General features: G+C 40.1%; 1 protein-coding gene across 3 annotated transcripts in view; it reads left to right on the forward strand.

Annotated features, from left to right (window-relative positions):
* DAAM2 (dishevelled associated activator of morphogenesis 2) overlaps positions 1-15,649 on the forward strand; it is a 202,651-nt gene that overhangs the window by 155,849 nt on the left and 31,153 nt on the right. For 2 of the 3 annotated variants that reach the window (XM_041404353.1, XM_041404352.1), the window contains 3 exons: positions 5,404-5,511; positions 8,133-8,165; positions 11,380-11,486. In XM_041404353.1, the coding sequence (XP_041260287.1) occupies positions 5,404-5,511; positions 8,133-8,165; positions 11,380-11,486 (248 nt within the window). The remainder of the gene's footprint in view (positions 1-5,403; positions 5,512-8,132; positions 8,166-11,379; positions 11,487-15,649) is intronic. The other variant, XM_041404354.1, reaches the window with a different exon arrangement.

Genomic DNA, 15,649 nt, shown 5'->3' on the forward strand with positions numbered 1-15,649 from the left:
GTTTTGGTCATCTTCCTCATTCATCCTAGATTTCCTGCTTCGGTATCTTTGTATTTACATGGATATGAATCCTGTGAGCACAAAGTCATGAGTAGGTTGGATGGGCTTTGTCATGCCTTTTGTTACCTTTGCTGCATTTCTGTGGTGTTCTCCTGAACTGAGCTGTCAGAGTAGCCAGACTGGAATGAGTGAGGACTCAAAACAAGCACACTGTCCGAGAGCAGCACATCTTGATTTTTTGATCCTGGGAAACTGAGGCTTGGAAGTGTGTGCAGTATTTTTGTGGCTTGTGGTAGGGTTTAACTTGCAGTTCACAAGAATACAACTTTTCCCCACAAAAACATTTTCAGGAACAATACATGAAACACAGCAAGGTGAGGGAACACAGCACTGGAAACATAAAGTACATAAAGTTAGAGCTGCAAATAGGTATTCAAATATTCAGCTCTTCATTATCTCTGCATACTGTTTAGATCACCTTTCTCTAAGCAGTTAGTACAGAGTCTCTCTCAGGAGATTTTTCTGGCAAGTGTGAAGGTGACTGAGGCAGCCCATATGTGGGCAAACTCCTCTCTGTCCATGCAGCTTGCCTCGAGGGAGTGAGGGAAAGCCAACAGAGGCCAACAGGAGTGTGGACAAGGCTGGCTGACAGGGATTTGTCTGCAATATACTTTCTCTGTAGTGGAATCAAGGCTGTTCTCCAGGGCAATCATATGACACCTTTCTTTTTCCCATGCTGATTTTGTCTTTGGAAGAAAATAACTGAGCTGTTGGGTGTTGGGAGAAATATCAAATACAGTCAGGCAGTTGACAATAACAGATTGTCTACAGTTCCCATGGGCACCACAAAAAAGGGTTTGACTGGAAAGGATCTGTGCTTCTAACAAGGAAACTCCAACAGCCCACTAATTTCCATTGAGAATTAAGGACTTTGTGCTAGTTTTGATGTTAGCTAATGACCAGTGGCAAAGACATTTAGATGCCTGGATGGGCTGAGTTCTGATGAAGTCCTTCCACACCACAGCTCCATTCATACAGCACTGTAGCATTGTCTGTGAATTCCATTCATACAGTACTACAGTAGTGCTGGTGCCAAGGACCTCTGTTTTTTAAGAAAAAGATATTGCAATATAACGGCTGTAATATCCTGGCAGGATTCCTTTCTTTGTTTCTGGGCAGCAATGCTCTCTCACTCCGAGTTTTACGTAACACTAAAGGTCAATCAGGGACCAAACATTTTTGGTGAATCCAAGCAATGGACTGGTTTCAAGAAAATTGAAAGTATGGATTAATAGTTACCTATTTGATAAATATAAACATACTGATTTGAAGTTCTCAGAATAAATTAAGTCAACCTTCAACTGCTCTGCTTCTTATCTCATGTCTGTAGAAGCAGCTTCCCATGAAGTGTCCTGGTAATGGCTCTCATCAGTGATGTCAGAGAGGCTTTCTTTAGCCAGTGCTAAATAGACCTGACTGGAATAGTTTCCTAAGAAAGGTATTTGTTCTGCATTCCATATAGGAGTTTTTGGAAAAGCCCAAAACGGGCACACAGAAAAACAAATCAAAACCACCAAACTCAATCTCCCAAATCAGTCAGTCACGTAACAGAAAATGTTCATTTTGATACTAATTTTTTTAAAAAAAATGTTTCTGTAATGATTCTGAATTCTGGAGCTTTTTTCCTAAAAGCAGACTGAGGTTTTTGGTTATTTTATTTTATAATAAAATGATGAAGGGCTGCTGCTAGACAGTCAAAGTTAATGGAAAGAGTTCTCCAAAAATCTCATTGTGAAGTTACTCATAATAGCTGTGGTGGTGCCTAGGCCTACAATGAAATAAAATAGTTGTCTTGATTAAAAACTGGGCAAAAATACAGCTTTTGCTTGAAGTGGATTTTTCTCACACTGAAGAAAGGACCTAATATGAAGAGAAAAGTTTGAAAAATGTCATTTGTTTATATAACTTTTCAGATTCATAATGGAATTCTCAATTAAAATTTTAAGTTGCTTCCACTTTTCTGGTTAATATTCTACAAATATTAGCCTACTAATAAGCTGAATTGCCTGCTCCAGTATTCACAGAACACTCATCGTTTCCATGGTATCTCTGAACCTGCAGGTCAAAAAAAAGTACTGTAGGTTTTCACTCATCCTGTGAAGTTACTGAGGCATGATGGACTTCTATGCCTTCCAGAATATCTTTATTTATCTATCAGGGTAAATAAAATCATCCTTTAGGTGTAGCAGAGGACAGCTTGATATGATTTGCAGTGCCATGAAACTCTGTCATTTTCTAATGTCATTAGGTCCATCAGCAAACTGGGATTTACTATAAAGGTGGAATGATGCAACTGCTACAGTGGGTGAATTGTTAAATGCAACATACAAAAACTCAGCTTGATGGAGCAAATGCCTTGTCAATACTTTTTCTCATAATAAGATGTTTCCTGCCCTGGTATGTGTCACCATTTCATTAGAGGATGCTGGGAAGTACAGGTCGCAGGATTTGCTTTTCCAAGTGGGCCAAAATTTTCCAAAGCACAGGAACCACAGATCTTGGAAGACTTGTAGAATGAATAAACAAATAAATGAAGATGGAGAGAAAAACATTACAGATAAAATGACTGCTCTGGGGTTTTTTTAAGTTTCTTTTTTTTCTTTTCTTTCTAGGGGCAGAGAATAAAGAATTTATTTTTAAATTGTTATTTAGGGACCATAAATATTTTTATGGTGCTGAGGGAATCATTTATCATAGCAACCACATTATGCAAGTCTGTTTCTCTTAAAATGCTCTGTCTTCTCTGGCTGATGACAAGGAACTATCAGCCAGTTAATCCATAACTGTGTAAACTGTGTATGAAAAGTTCAGTCCAGGAAGTTATCTGGCAGCAACATGAAAATTTTCAAGGACAGAGCTTATAGCAGAAATAGAAGGGACAGGCCCATTGCAAGTGTTAAGTTGTTTATACCTCTGCCTGCCTTGATTTTTCTTTGACTGCATTAGCCCTAGAATTGAATTGTTTTGGTCAAAGTTCTGTTTGTGCACACCATTGCAAAGGGTGCTGCTTTGGAATTTGTCTTTCTGCTACAAGTAGCATACAAACCATCCTGTACAGGACTAGATTCAATCAAGCTCTTAAAATGAATCTGAATTGAAGTTGGAATAATTTTCACAGGGTTGTTTTCCTGGGAAAGCATGGGGAGAACTACTCTCTGCAGTCATTAGTTCTGAATCCCAGAACTTCCTGTTTTGTCACCTTTGCAGTTCATTCAGACTAGACTGTTCTGTAGGACATTTTTGCTGTTCTTGCCATTAGCAAGGAAACCTCACTCCTGTGAGGTTTTTGCAGCTGGACAGGTAGATGGGCAAGACTCATGAGTAGCTGTCTTGAGTCACATCCAGTCTCTGCCAAACACAGCATAACAGCTTTTTGGCATCCTCAGGGCTCTATCCCAGTGATGACTCTGAGGACTCCTGTCAAGAAATATTCAACCATTTCAGTGTTTGATTGGACAGTCTGAAACAGTGAGGCACTCAGAGAACTGCTCTGCTGTTCAAATACATCCCTCAGGATTTATAATTCATGGTTTACAAAGCCAGCCTGGAAATTGAATGAGAATGATCACTCTGCCTGGATGTTTCTGGCTAAGATTGACAGTGGAGTTCAGGGCTAGGATAAAAGAAAATTAATTTTGTCTCCCATTGCTTTGGCTGAGATGAGCCTCTCAGACTTGTTTGCTGTGTTACAGTCACGGGTTCTTCCTGGTATGGGAAGAAGAGTCACACTGATTGCAAGGGATGATACAATCATATTGGTGAACCTGCTCAGGGATGGGTGCTGCTCCCATCTAGGATATGCTCTCACTGTGAATAGCACTGCAGACACCCCTCCTTACCCTCAGGCACTCACAGGCTGCCTCTGAAGAAAGGGTGTTGGTTTTCCTCCACAGTGTCTGCCCTGCCAGGAATTTCCTCCAGAGCACTTCACACTTTTATTTCCCCCTCATTTTATCCTCCTCAGTTTTTTTCCTTGCTCCTTGAGCCTTGTGGCTTAGCACATTTCCCTCGTTCCTTTTGATGACTCTGAATGGGAAGTAGAGCCTGTTCCTAATTAGTTCTGATAATGAAGTGCTAACACACTTTGCTGTGTAGGTACAAGTCAAATACTTCAGAGCAGGACCTGTGTGAGGGTTTCATTGCTATTGCTTGTGGTCCCTGGCTTTCTCTGCATCAGTGTTCTGCTGGCTCTTTATCTCCTGGGATTTGCTTAGGTCTTTTTTTACAAGACTTTTTGTCTATTTCTTTTTTCTTTTAATCAGAATTTTCATTATTTTTGCAGTTAATAAAGTACAATAAATATGCACTTAATAAACTAAATTAACTAAGAATAGTAGTGTCAGTGGTGTGAAGAGCACCCAAAGCTTGTCCCACACAACATGCACCTTAAGAGTCATTAAGAAGGAGAAGATAGTTTGGTCTTTGTGTCCTCTGCCAGAAAGGATATCTGTCCTGAGCATCCTGTCAGCAGGAGACCCAAGACCTTCACTTAGTTTAGGATGATTGCTGATTAGTTAATTTGTGTGCTACAGGAGCCTATTTGTTCTGGGTTTGTTGACAGCAAGTAGAAGCCCCTGCCTGTCTCCCTCCATGCTAATTATCTGCCAAACAGCTAGGATTCCTGGCATTCAGGATAATGTATCATCATAAGGGTTGTGAACATTTCCAGTTACTGTGAATGATGCTGTTTCGGGGATCTGGGTATAGTTTGTGTCTCTCTGGCTTGACAAAGACCTCGTGTAGACAAGGGAGTTCATGTAATAGGAACAATTAGACTTCAAAGACTCAAAAGCTTAAAAGTAAAGTAAAATAATAATTTAAACTACTTTCACAGGCATAATGAAAGCCACACACCCTTTAGGCTTTACAAAAGAACCTGGAAAAATTTGCAAAAGGGAAGATGTGTCTGGGGTTTGTCATGCATCAGTGCTTTTCCTAAGCTTTTTCCTCCTGATGGTAACACTCCTTTCAGCATGACCACAATCATCATGTTAGACAGATGGCCATTCTTGAAAGGAAATATGCTGTGAGATCACAGATAATGCTTGAGATGTGGTCTGCTAGTCTTGGAATGTGCCTTTTCATTAGAGGCTTTCTGTGATGAAAACTACAAAATAGTATTTTAAAGACAAACAAGAAAACGCAAACAAACAAACAAAAAAACCCAAATGAAGCACTGTTTTTTCTGCTTTGACTCTTGAATCAAAGTGTGTTCTCTAAAACGACAACAGTAGTAGATAGCAATGTGACTAGTGAGTAGAAGAGAATGATCTATCCAAATGGATTGGATGGTCTTAGCTAAATACTTTTGCGATCTGGTTAAAATATGTCCTTTCCTTTTAGGAGAGGATCCATGGCACGATCTGGAATGAGATTGATGATTTAAAGGCATTCAAGGTGCTGGATCTAGAAGATTTTGAAAAGATGTTCTCCGCGTATCAGAGGCACCAGGTAGGAATGAACTCTTCCGTAACTTTTCTGTCTTGAATTTCTGGAGGAGAAATGAATACATGACAGTGGTCTGAGCCCTTGCCCACCTGCAGTCAGGCTGCATCACTTGATGCTCTGCCACTGTTCAAAAACTCTGAAGACCAAAGGAAGTTGGGATGGACACATGGGGGCAAGGTCTAAACTTCTGATACGGACATACTTCATGCTCATGGGCAGCTCTTAGAGACAGAACCTACTAACAGGTAATGCTCTAGTTAATGTCAGTGGCCACTGACTTCCGAAAGCTGCAGAGCTTTACATTTATATTTGCATATCAGACTTCCTGTTTCTCCCATTAATCTAGAGAAAAAAGGCTGTAGTTCCCTGAGCACTGAGCAAGGTGACTGTATTAGCTGTCTTTCGTTTTGTCTATTTTTTCTTAAACAGCCAACTGCCTGAACTGGCTAGGTGACAGAAATGGTCTGAATTACATATTGTATAACCAACAGCATACTTTAAAAGTGGCTATTTATTAGAATATCTTTTTTCCCATCCTCTTTTTCTTGGAAAGCAAATCACTTTCAATCTATCTCCACTGAATGAGATTTAGCAGCAGACAGACTGTGCTTTCGTTCCTTGAACTCCCCCAGCTTTCCTTTGCTTTTGGTATATTTTCAGTGTTTTGTATGCTACAGAACTGGATCATTACTCTGAAGTTTTAGGAAAAAACACAGACCCAACTACCATAAACAACCTTTATGATTATTTTGTACAGTGATGATAAATACTTCATTAACTGACTCAGTACCTTAAAATTAACAATCCAGCTCCTTGTCTTTGGATTTTCCATCTTCTCCCTTCTGTCTTTTATTTTTCTATCTAATCCAATAAACATAATGAATAACAAAGTATGTGATGTTAACTGTTACATGATGAGATTTCAGTTCTCATTCTGCTTCTGCAAATAGCTGATGCTGTTTCAGTGGGTCCCTTTCTCTTTCTGTAAAGCACATTCCTTGAAACAAGATCTTAGTTCACAGAAGGGAAGAAAGGCACACAAAACTTCAGTGCTGTTAAGAGATTGGATTTAGTCCCAGGAGCTTCTGTTCCAATATTTCAGGTGCAAACCTTGCAGCTTCCTCACTAGAAATGACCTTGCAAAGCCTTGCTTCCTTTTGTCCCCAAAAACCAAAGCCAAAGCTGTCCTGGTCTCAGTTAGAATCATAATATTTATGACTACATTGCCAATCACTGGAAGGCAGTCTGAGCTATTCAGCCATAAACTAACCTGACCCTTACCCCTGCCTCTGTGGGTCTCTGAGCAGTACTCTTCCATCCTCATTAAACACACTTTACGACAGTGGCTCCAGACATTAGAGTAACACTTATGTAAGCTTCTTGTATTTTTGTGCAGTTAGATATCTTGCTGCCCTTACAGCTTTTGTTGAGGTTTTTATGTTATTCTGGGGATTTTTTTTCTGCTTAAATATTTTGTTGTTGTTACTTTATGTGATACTTCCTATTTCATCCATACTTGCTTCAGTGTGAACTGGATTCCAATCAAGTCATCATAATTTCTTTTTTTTTTTTTTAAAGACCAGGCAACCAAAATTACTTTTGAATTAAAAATTTATGGAAGGTTTTCAGTTCACATTTAGCCTTTTTTCCTCTTTTACTTTTGGAAATGTTCCACTCTGACCAAGTATGTGTTTATTCTGTGTTTGTGACTTTTAAACTTCATCCAAATGTCTGCAAAGAAAAATGTCAATGCAAAGCCTTGCTCTTTTGCATCTGAAATGTTGAATGAGTAGATATAAAATATTTCTTTCTTTGCTGTTATTAACATGACCTTCATGTTTTTTCCCATTTCATTTGCATTAAACAGTTTTTCTATTTCCTAATTTTGTTAATGACAGAGGTCTCTTCTCCTCTCTCAAGCCCAGTGTGTCCTTTTTAGTGGCTATGAGGGAAAGCAAAATTATCCAGTGTACAGAATGATGGACCAAGTATTCTTACACTTGTCTTCTGACCTTGCTCTAATCTTACTGTGTAATATTGACCTTTTGATTCAGTATAGCTGGAGTAATGACTAAGTCATGAAATAGTTGGAGTCTGTCTTCCAGAAGTGCTGTACTGCCTCTTTGGTGGTCACTGAGTGCTTTCAAAATACTTGGCTACAAGTTGTTAAAGGGTATAACGTGCCATTGAAACAAGTTGTTGCTTGCTATACTTCTTAGTACCCACAAACTGTGCCTGTGCATCAGGAGAGGAGAACTGACCCTCAAGTTATAAGCCTGGCAGTTCTTTCAGTAAGGCTCTTGACTGGATTTGTAAAGGTATTTAAGCATTATCCTAGTTAATATTTAAAGACCTAAAAGATTTATGCTTTGGAGACCAAATTTATTATTTTCATAAAGACCTAGGACTCTTAGTTCCATAACATCTGCTGATTTAAAATATGCAAAGAAACGCTGAAATACCTTTGAATCATCTGGGCCAGTATTACTTGCTAAGCATTATATGCTCTTAGAAAACAGTGTGTGTTCACACTAAATTCAGCTGCTTGTTAAACTTGGTGTCTTTCTCTGTGCTAATTTTTGGCATGTTTCCGTCTTCGTTATTTGCGACTGCTGCCTGCATAGGACCTGCTAACTAACCCCTCCTCCTGTAAGCAGGTGAGTATCATTGTCTGCTTCCTGATCCTCTTGCCATGTGTGTGAAGGTGAAGTCCTGGACCATGCCATTATGGGGTCACAGCTCATGCTACTTTTTCATATGCCCTTGTACCCTGCTTTCTTAATGGGGAAGGTGGTACAAATAATTGTTAGCTATATTATTTCTGTGATAAGAGGTAGTTCGTGTTCTTTCACTTGCTAATATCTCACTGCTGGTGTCTGTAGTCCCTTTTTTATGATCCTGAGTAAAAAAGACCAGGGACAAAGAAGAATGTCAGTGTGAACTCTTCCTTAACCGAAGTAATACTCTCTTGAGAGGAGAACAAAAGGGTCTCTCAGACAGCCTTTTCTCCCACTCTTCCTACTTCAGTTCTGTCTGCTTTGGACAGTACTAAAGTCTTCACATGTACTTACTAGCCACAGACTTTCTGATAAAGGAAATATTTCTTTGCATAGAACTGGGAACTTTGGCAGAAGGATTTGTGCCGTCTGAGGGGCAGAAGAGTTCCAAATGGACAGCTGAAACCCTCAGAAAATTCAGCAAAAGATTAAAATGGTGTTTAGATAGAGATATTGGATTATGCACATGTCTTTAAACTGGCTACCTCTCAAGCAAAATTCTTGGCAACGATTTTGGTAAGAGTGATGCTATCAGGAAAGGATTGTTCGGATATGATCTCTGGTGGTTTCAGAAGAAATTAGTTCTCACCACAAGTGTTCAGGTAATTGTATTTGGGGATTCTGGTCACAACTTTTACCACATGGGGGAGGCTAACATGGCAGCATATCAAAACAAGTCAATATGGTAGATGTAGTTCTCTGAAGTGTTGATAATTGCCAGAAGCTAGGGTGCTGCCATGGTATGAGTCCTCAGCTAACCAAAATCAAATTGCACTTGAAGCAAAGCACCAATGTGATGAACACATTCCACATGTATAGTCATTTCAGCACTGAAATTTTAGCTGAGTTTTGAATTTGCAACTAAAATATCAAATCTGAAGTACTCTTTGAAGCACATAACATAGTGTTATCCCAGATAAGGAGTCAGTAAAGGATGATGGCATAAAGCTTAGTCATCTTGGCTGTCAGGTTGACACCGGCTCCAACTGTTCTTGTGTTCAGGGCTTGGGCTCTCATAAAAACTAGTTGCCATTGCCTCCTTGCCCCTCTTTTTCTGTCTGAGAAAATATGGATAGTCCATATGCAATCTGTTTTCCTTGAATTAAGCTTGGAATCTGGCTTTGGTAAAACCTGAGGCTTCATCTGCTTTTGCTTACACATGACTCCAAGTAGCTATAAATATCTGTCTCCTCAATATCAGTCAAAGAGGATATATTTTTATCTGAGTCTAACCCTTATGACCAAGGAGTGAGCAATGTCTGAATAGTTCAAGTTATTAATCTGTGTTGAACCCTGTAGGTTGGGGAATTGGAAAAGGCATGGACATTATTGTATCAATTCCTGCTTAATCAATTTAAATGGCTTTAAAGAAAGCTGGCTAAACCCCTGCCTCGCATACATAGCTAAAGGCTGAAACTTCTTTTCCCTTGGGATGGATGCTTGTCACTATCCAGGTGTCCTTGTCTGCAAATATTAGCTAGTGAGGAACAGTGAAGCTTTTAAACCAAGAGCACAGACCAGCAAGTAGCTGTCTTCCTTTCAACAGCTGCCCATCTCCATATTCCCCTGTCTTCCTCCCCACAAAGTGAGAAAACCTAGGAAAAGTTTGAAATCTCTACATGCCAGATCATACTGAGGGCACTCCTCTTGTTGGTATTGTTAGATATTCTCTCAGCAATAATAAATGCACCCAATGTGAATTTTGCCTTTTTTGGAAACATTATTTGATGTATTGAGTAACATTGCAATTTCATTTCTGCCAAACTAGATGCTTTAGGCACATCTAGAAGAATTTACTAAGTGCATGTCTCCAGCTGGTGCATTGTACCTGTTTAAAAATGACACTTTCTGTTGATGATGGCTCACTGCAACAGTTTTGGATGTAGCTGAATGAGTCCTTTGTATATCCAGGAGCAGCATACATTTGTGGTAGCTGACTCTAACAATAACTGAAATGACAATTAGCAGCATGAACCTATAATTTACATTGAAGTCTCAAATGCTTGGGTGTCAAAATCTCTTTAGAGATTAGCCATGCTGATGTAAGTAAGCTTTGAGTTGCAGAACCTTGAGTCCTGAGAGTGAATTATGGGAAGCACCAATTCTGTGTGCTTGCCATAATCTGACATGTTTCCCTGAGTATCTGCTATTGGCCACTCCCAGGGACAGGATGCTGGGGTAGATGGACCTTTTGATCTGACTCAGAATGCTTGCTGTTATATGCTAAAAAAGAAGTCATGTTGCTTATTTGATGGGTGCATCCAAAGCTATATTATACTGGTAAATCTCAAAATCCCAAAGCCTGACGATATGGATATGTCATGACAAGGCATTTTTTTTATTGGTTCCTGCAGCAGTTAGCTAGGAAAATAAAAACTAGATGGTCAGACTGAGTTTACAAATATTTTATCATTGTGTGCTATGACAAATGTTCTGGACTGGATTTTCAAGTTTTTTTTCAGGTGATGGCAATGAGGTTATACAGACAACTTTGCAAAAGGCTGATTTCTGTATGATTAAATGTATTAATTAGTTTTTAAAAGAGAAGATAGTTTAAATGTATATTTTTACCATTTAGTAAGATATATTTAGTAAGATAAATGCCATCGTGCGCTACTGTTTGCATCTCTCATATAAGATGGATTGGTCAGGTCCATTGGCAGCCATAAGACATAACAAAGGGGTTTTGTTTTGTTGCTTGTGCTGCAGCCTTTCAAGAATGCTGTGTAACCCCTGGAGGAGGCATCTGCTGAAGTATATGCTGTGACACCAGTGAGCTTCATCATAATGAGCCTCATTCTCCTATCATGCCCATTTTGCACATTAACATAATGTAATTGTAGAATGAGTCTAATAGGCCAGAATCAGGTCCAGTATTTGGGATCAAAGAAGAGCTTATAGATGTTAATGAATGATTTCTGTTTGCCTAGTAACACAGGATCTACCCCCATGCTTTCTGCCTTTGTCTTCTTTGCTTATCATGTGGGATTTTTCTAGGTTGGATGGATTTGTTCATTACACTGAGTTAAGTCTATCAGTCTTGAGTGAGAAACATAATGCTGGTTGTTTTCCCTCCCTTTTGAAATACATGCAGAAAGAGATGGGCTCAACAGAAGACCTCTACCTCTCCACACGAAAGGTGAAAGAGCTCTCTGTGATTGATGGCCGGAGGGCGCAGAATTGTGTCATTCTCCTTTCCAAGTAAGTGTGCTAAGCCTTAGCTCACAGGGTGTGCCATGATCAATAGAGAGGCAAGAGGGGATGAAATTAAACAAATGGATGTGTTTCTTTTCCCAACTAGACCTGCTGTTTAATACCTGCAGAGCCTCAGATAAGCCTCTCTTACAGTGTCATAAAAGCACGTTTCTCATGCATGTTTTCTCACTTAATAAAAATATCCACACACACACATTTTGTGTGTCAAACAGGTGGGCATCAGCTTCTATCAGAAGACTCATCATCAGAAAATGATCAGTATTCACTGGCAGATGAAATCAGCTCTTTGGCAGTGCTTGCACTTCACTCTTAAGTAATGTGTCCCCCACATTCTATTTCTGTCATTTGTCTCTGTGTGTTTTTTTCTAAATATTGCTCTGACCATCTCCCTGGAACACAGCAGAGCTGAGTGTGATGTTCATTTTGGACTTGTGGTGAGAACAGTGGCAAACACAGGCATTCATATTCAAGACCCTGAGATGAGCTCATCTGGTTAGACCATGGTGCTGATAACATCGAGGTTGCGGTTTAAATCCCTGTATGGGCCATTTACTAAAGAGTTGGACTCAATGATCCTTGTGGGTCCCTTCCAAATCAGCATATTCTGTGAAGAATTAAGTCTTCTACTAGTAAATTAGGTTTTTGAAGTCAAGAGTTGCCTCCATGTATTCCTGCAATGACTAATGCATTCAAATGCAGTGTCATCATGGTCCTCTATTTTTTCATGCCTTTCTGCCAACATAAATGCTGCGTTTGAGGTCTGTCACTATCAGATTTTTTCAGACACTGATCAAACTGAGAAAGTTGCCTTTCCTACCAGAGGAGTGACAGCAAGGCTGGAGACAAAACCTGACAAAACTGTGTCAGTACTGAGCAGCAAAAGTGTTTCATTGGGCAGCAGAAAATATGGGTTCATATGGATGTGATGCTTGTCTGCTGTAGCAAGCTGATAGTTAAAGCAAGGTTGCAGCCAGACCACCAGGAATGGAGTGAGTTCTTTCTCTTGCTTAGTGAAACCCATGGAGGCTCTCATTATGCTACTTATGTGGCATTAGCATGCATGTCAGCAGGACCCCCACCATCCAAACCTTCACTGAGGAAAGGCTTACATTCCTCTCTCTGCAGCAGTTGCCAACACATGTCTTTGCTGGTGTTGGCAGCTGGCTGAGGCTGGGGCAGATGGATGGGGAGGCATTAGGGCACCACGATTTTCATGCTGTTTGATGGACTACTGAATTGTGTCTGGGGTTCAGATTAACTCTGTAAGCAGGTGAAACATTTCCTGGAAGTGGTAGCATCATGTGTTCAGTTGGCTGGGCTGAGGAGGATCCAGGAAGGTGGTCCATGACTTGATATGGCACTAGATATTTATTTGTAAAAATCTTGTGTCTCATAACCAAAAGCAATGTGGATAGCAGCAATGCATGTTTTTCAATATTCACCTCCTCTGGTGTGCAAGTCTGAGCAATCTTACCTGAGAAGAATCCTTTCCAACCAGAAAGAGAGAGGGGACAGTTTCTGTGTTTTGTCTTTCTTTTTGCTGCCTCCAGCATTAAGGTCATTGAAGCATGAACCTTGCACTTCAAGATACATGGCATGTGTTCACTCCAGGCATGCCATGAAGTTAGTGCAACTTGAACTGCTAGTCTGGACTCAAACCAGAGGTGAAAAGATGTGTTTTGTGACTATCAGCTTCTTCACCAGGAAATATCCTGCTCTTATTGTTAGCAGGTCTAACATGGAGGATAGAGATTTGGAGACTGCGGTGTCCCTGTGGAGCCTGCAAGTTTGCACTGTGCTCTGTTACCTTTGCTGCTGTGGTATTGGAAACACCACCTGCCAGGGCTATCCCACTGGTTTAGGTAATTTAATGTTTATAACAGATAGTGTTACACCCAGAATATCAGAAATATTGTTCAGGTTGGCCCAGGATTGGTATTCCTCCCCAAACTTCCCTTTTAAATGCAACCAGAAAAGCAAAAATCTTTGAGAACTAAAATAGCACCTTTACATTCTTACCCCTTTATTTTTTTTTTTTCAGTTTGCTGTTATATGGTTCTAATATTAAAGACAGGAATTGGGAAGAATGGCTGCAGACAATAGTTTAAAGGGCTTTATAAGCCCTTTGCTGGTTTTTTCATTACTCGACATCTTCCTCCTTGAGGTTAGACCCTGAAGAAGAGACACTCCTAGCCAAATCATCCCTGCACTGCACTGCATTGCTGCCATGGACTTGCTGCTCCTGCAGCACAGCTCATATAGGTGCATTGGGGTGTGCACCCACATGCAGTGAGAGGGGATTTAAAACTGGTCACAAACAAAATGAGTTTCTGCAACCCAGAGCTGCAGCCCCAGATTTCAGGTTGTCACAGTATCTGCCAACAGCTGTTTCCAATTGACTCTTACTGTGCATATATCCCTGTAGTTTATTCCCCCTTTGTTTACACTAAACCATCGTGTCCTTTAAAGTAAAATAGCTGCATGGGTTGGGTTTTCTTTCCCTCCCCTACTCAAATGTTTTTGTTTTACTAACACTGTGTTAGAAGGGGTCAGGTAGAGCTCATATTTCATATGGTCCAACAAGCCAAAACCTATCAAGAGTGAGAAATAGATGTCTCTTGCTTTCTTTTGCAGAGAGACTACTGCATGGTAGGCTGAAAAGAGATGAAAATTGAATTGCTAGTTGATCTTTGCTGACATCTAACAAATTAATAAACCTTCCTCCCTGATCTCATCTTTACTTCTGTAAAAAGATCTCTCTTTCAACTACTCGATAGTAGCATCTTTCAGTTTTCCTGCAGAGAAAGGATTAAATTGTCCCTGTTTAATAGAGTCTGATGGATCTCTGTTCCATAGGCCATCTTCAAAGACTCAAAAAAGCATAAGATGTGTCTCTCTCACAGTACTTCCAGTAGGCCATAGAGGATGGAACCATCTGTTTGCAGCGAGGTCAGGCACCCATCAGCTTCAAATTTAGCTTTCTTAATGGTGTTTCAAACATATAGTTACTTTTGTCACACTGGGAATCTGCTATCTCTCATGAATTTCCTGATGTCTTCAGTTTCCTACAGGCTGGAGTTTTGTTGTCAGACTTGTGTGGTCTTGGAAGAGTCATCCCAGATCCCTATGTTTCCTTGCTTTCACCTGGCAGCTGGAAATTTCTCTGACCTCTCTCACCACTATGGCTTCTCCCCGCCTCCATTACTTAAGTAATTGATAATATTTTCACTGCTCTGTTTTTGTAGTGCCATGTCTTTAAATGTTCTTGCAGAACATGCTCAAGATATGTATTGATCACTGTCTTGCTCTGTGAAATGCTCTGGAGAAATTCAGTTCTTTGAGACATCCTGCTTGGAAGAAGGTTGAACGTATACTTACGGAACTTCTTTGTGCACATTATTTTGCATAATATCCAGAGAAATAATTATGTCAATGTTCTTCTGAATAATGTGATGAGTTTGTTATTTCTGTGGCTCAGTGAGCCAGCAGTAACCTTGGAGGCTGGAAACAGTGGGCATGCTAACAAAATGTCGTAAAACCAGTAGTAGCAGAAGGCAGAATCTGACTACACAAGAATAGTTTTAATTGTGAATGTGACATTAGACAGGTACTAGCAGGCAGGTTTATCAAATATTTGTGGCTTTGTCAATTCAAACATCAGTAAGGGAGAAGAAAAAAGGCTTGGGCAGAATTTCCAATGAGAACACAAAAGAGATAAACTATTTTTCTCACATCACTGTACCTCCTCAGTGCTTTTAAACTCTTTCAGTTGAATCATTAAGGGGACAAGCTATTCATCCCGTGTCACTCTCTGTGTACCAGCTTTGCACTGCCCCAGTCCCAGTGTGCTTTTCTGCCATGTGACAATTCACCCTTGTTTTCACCCTTGTTTTAAGGTAAATTTGAAGCAGTATGGTACAGGGTACAGATCACATCTTGATACAGAAAGAGCTGATTGGACTCAGCATTCCTGTTCCTCTGTGTGCTATATTGAAAAACACTGGGCAGTAACCAGTGCCTGCTGGGATCCTGTAGAGATTTTTTGGTTTTAAATAAAGGTCCACAATAAATGGCTTTACCTGCTATGCTGAGTCTGATACTCCAAGGCAAACTGAACACATTAGTTAGTGCCATCCTATCTGAGATCA

This window comes from Onychostruthus taczanowskii, unplaced genomic scaffold (genome assembly GCF_017590055.1).
Source record: "Onychostruthus taczanowskii isolate IOZ18803 unplaced genomic scaffold, ASM1759005v1 scaffold21, whole genome shotgun sequence".
NCBI lineage: Eukaryota > Metazoa > Chordata > Aves > Passeriformes > Passeridae > Onychostruthus > Onychostruthus taczanowskii.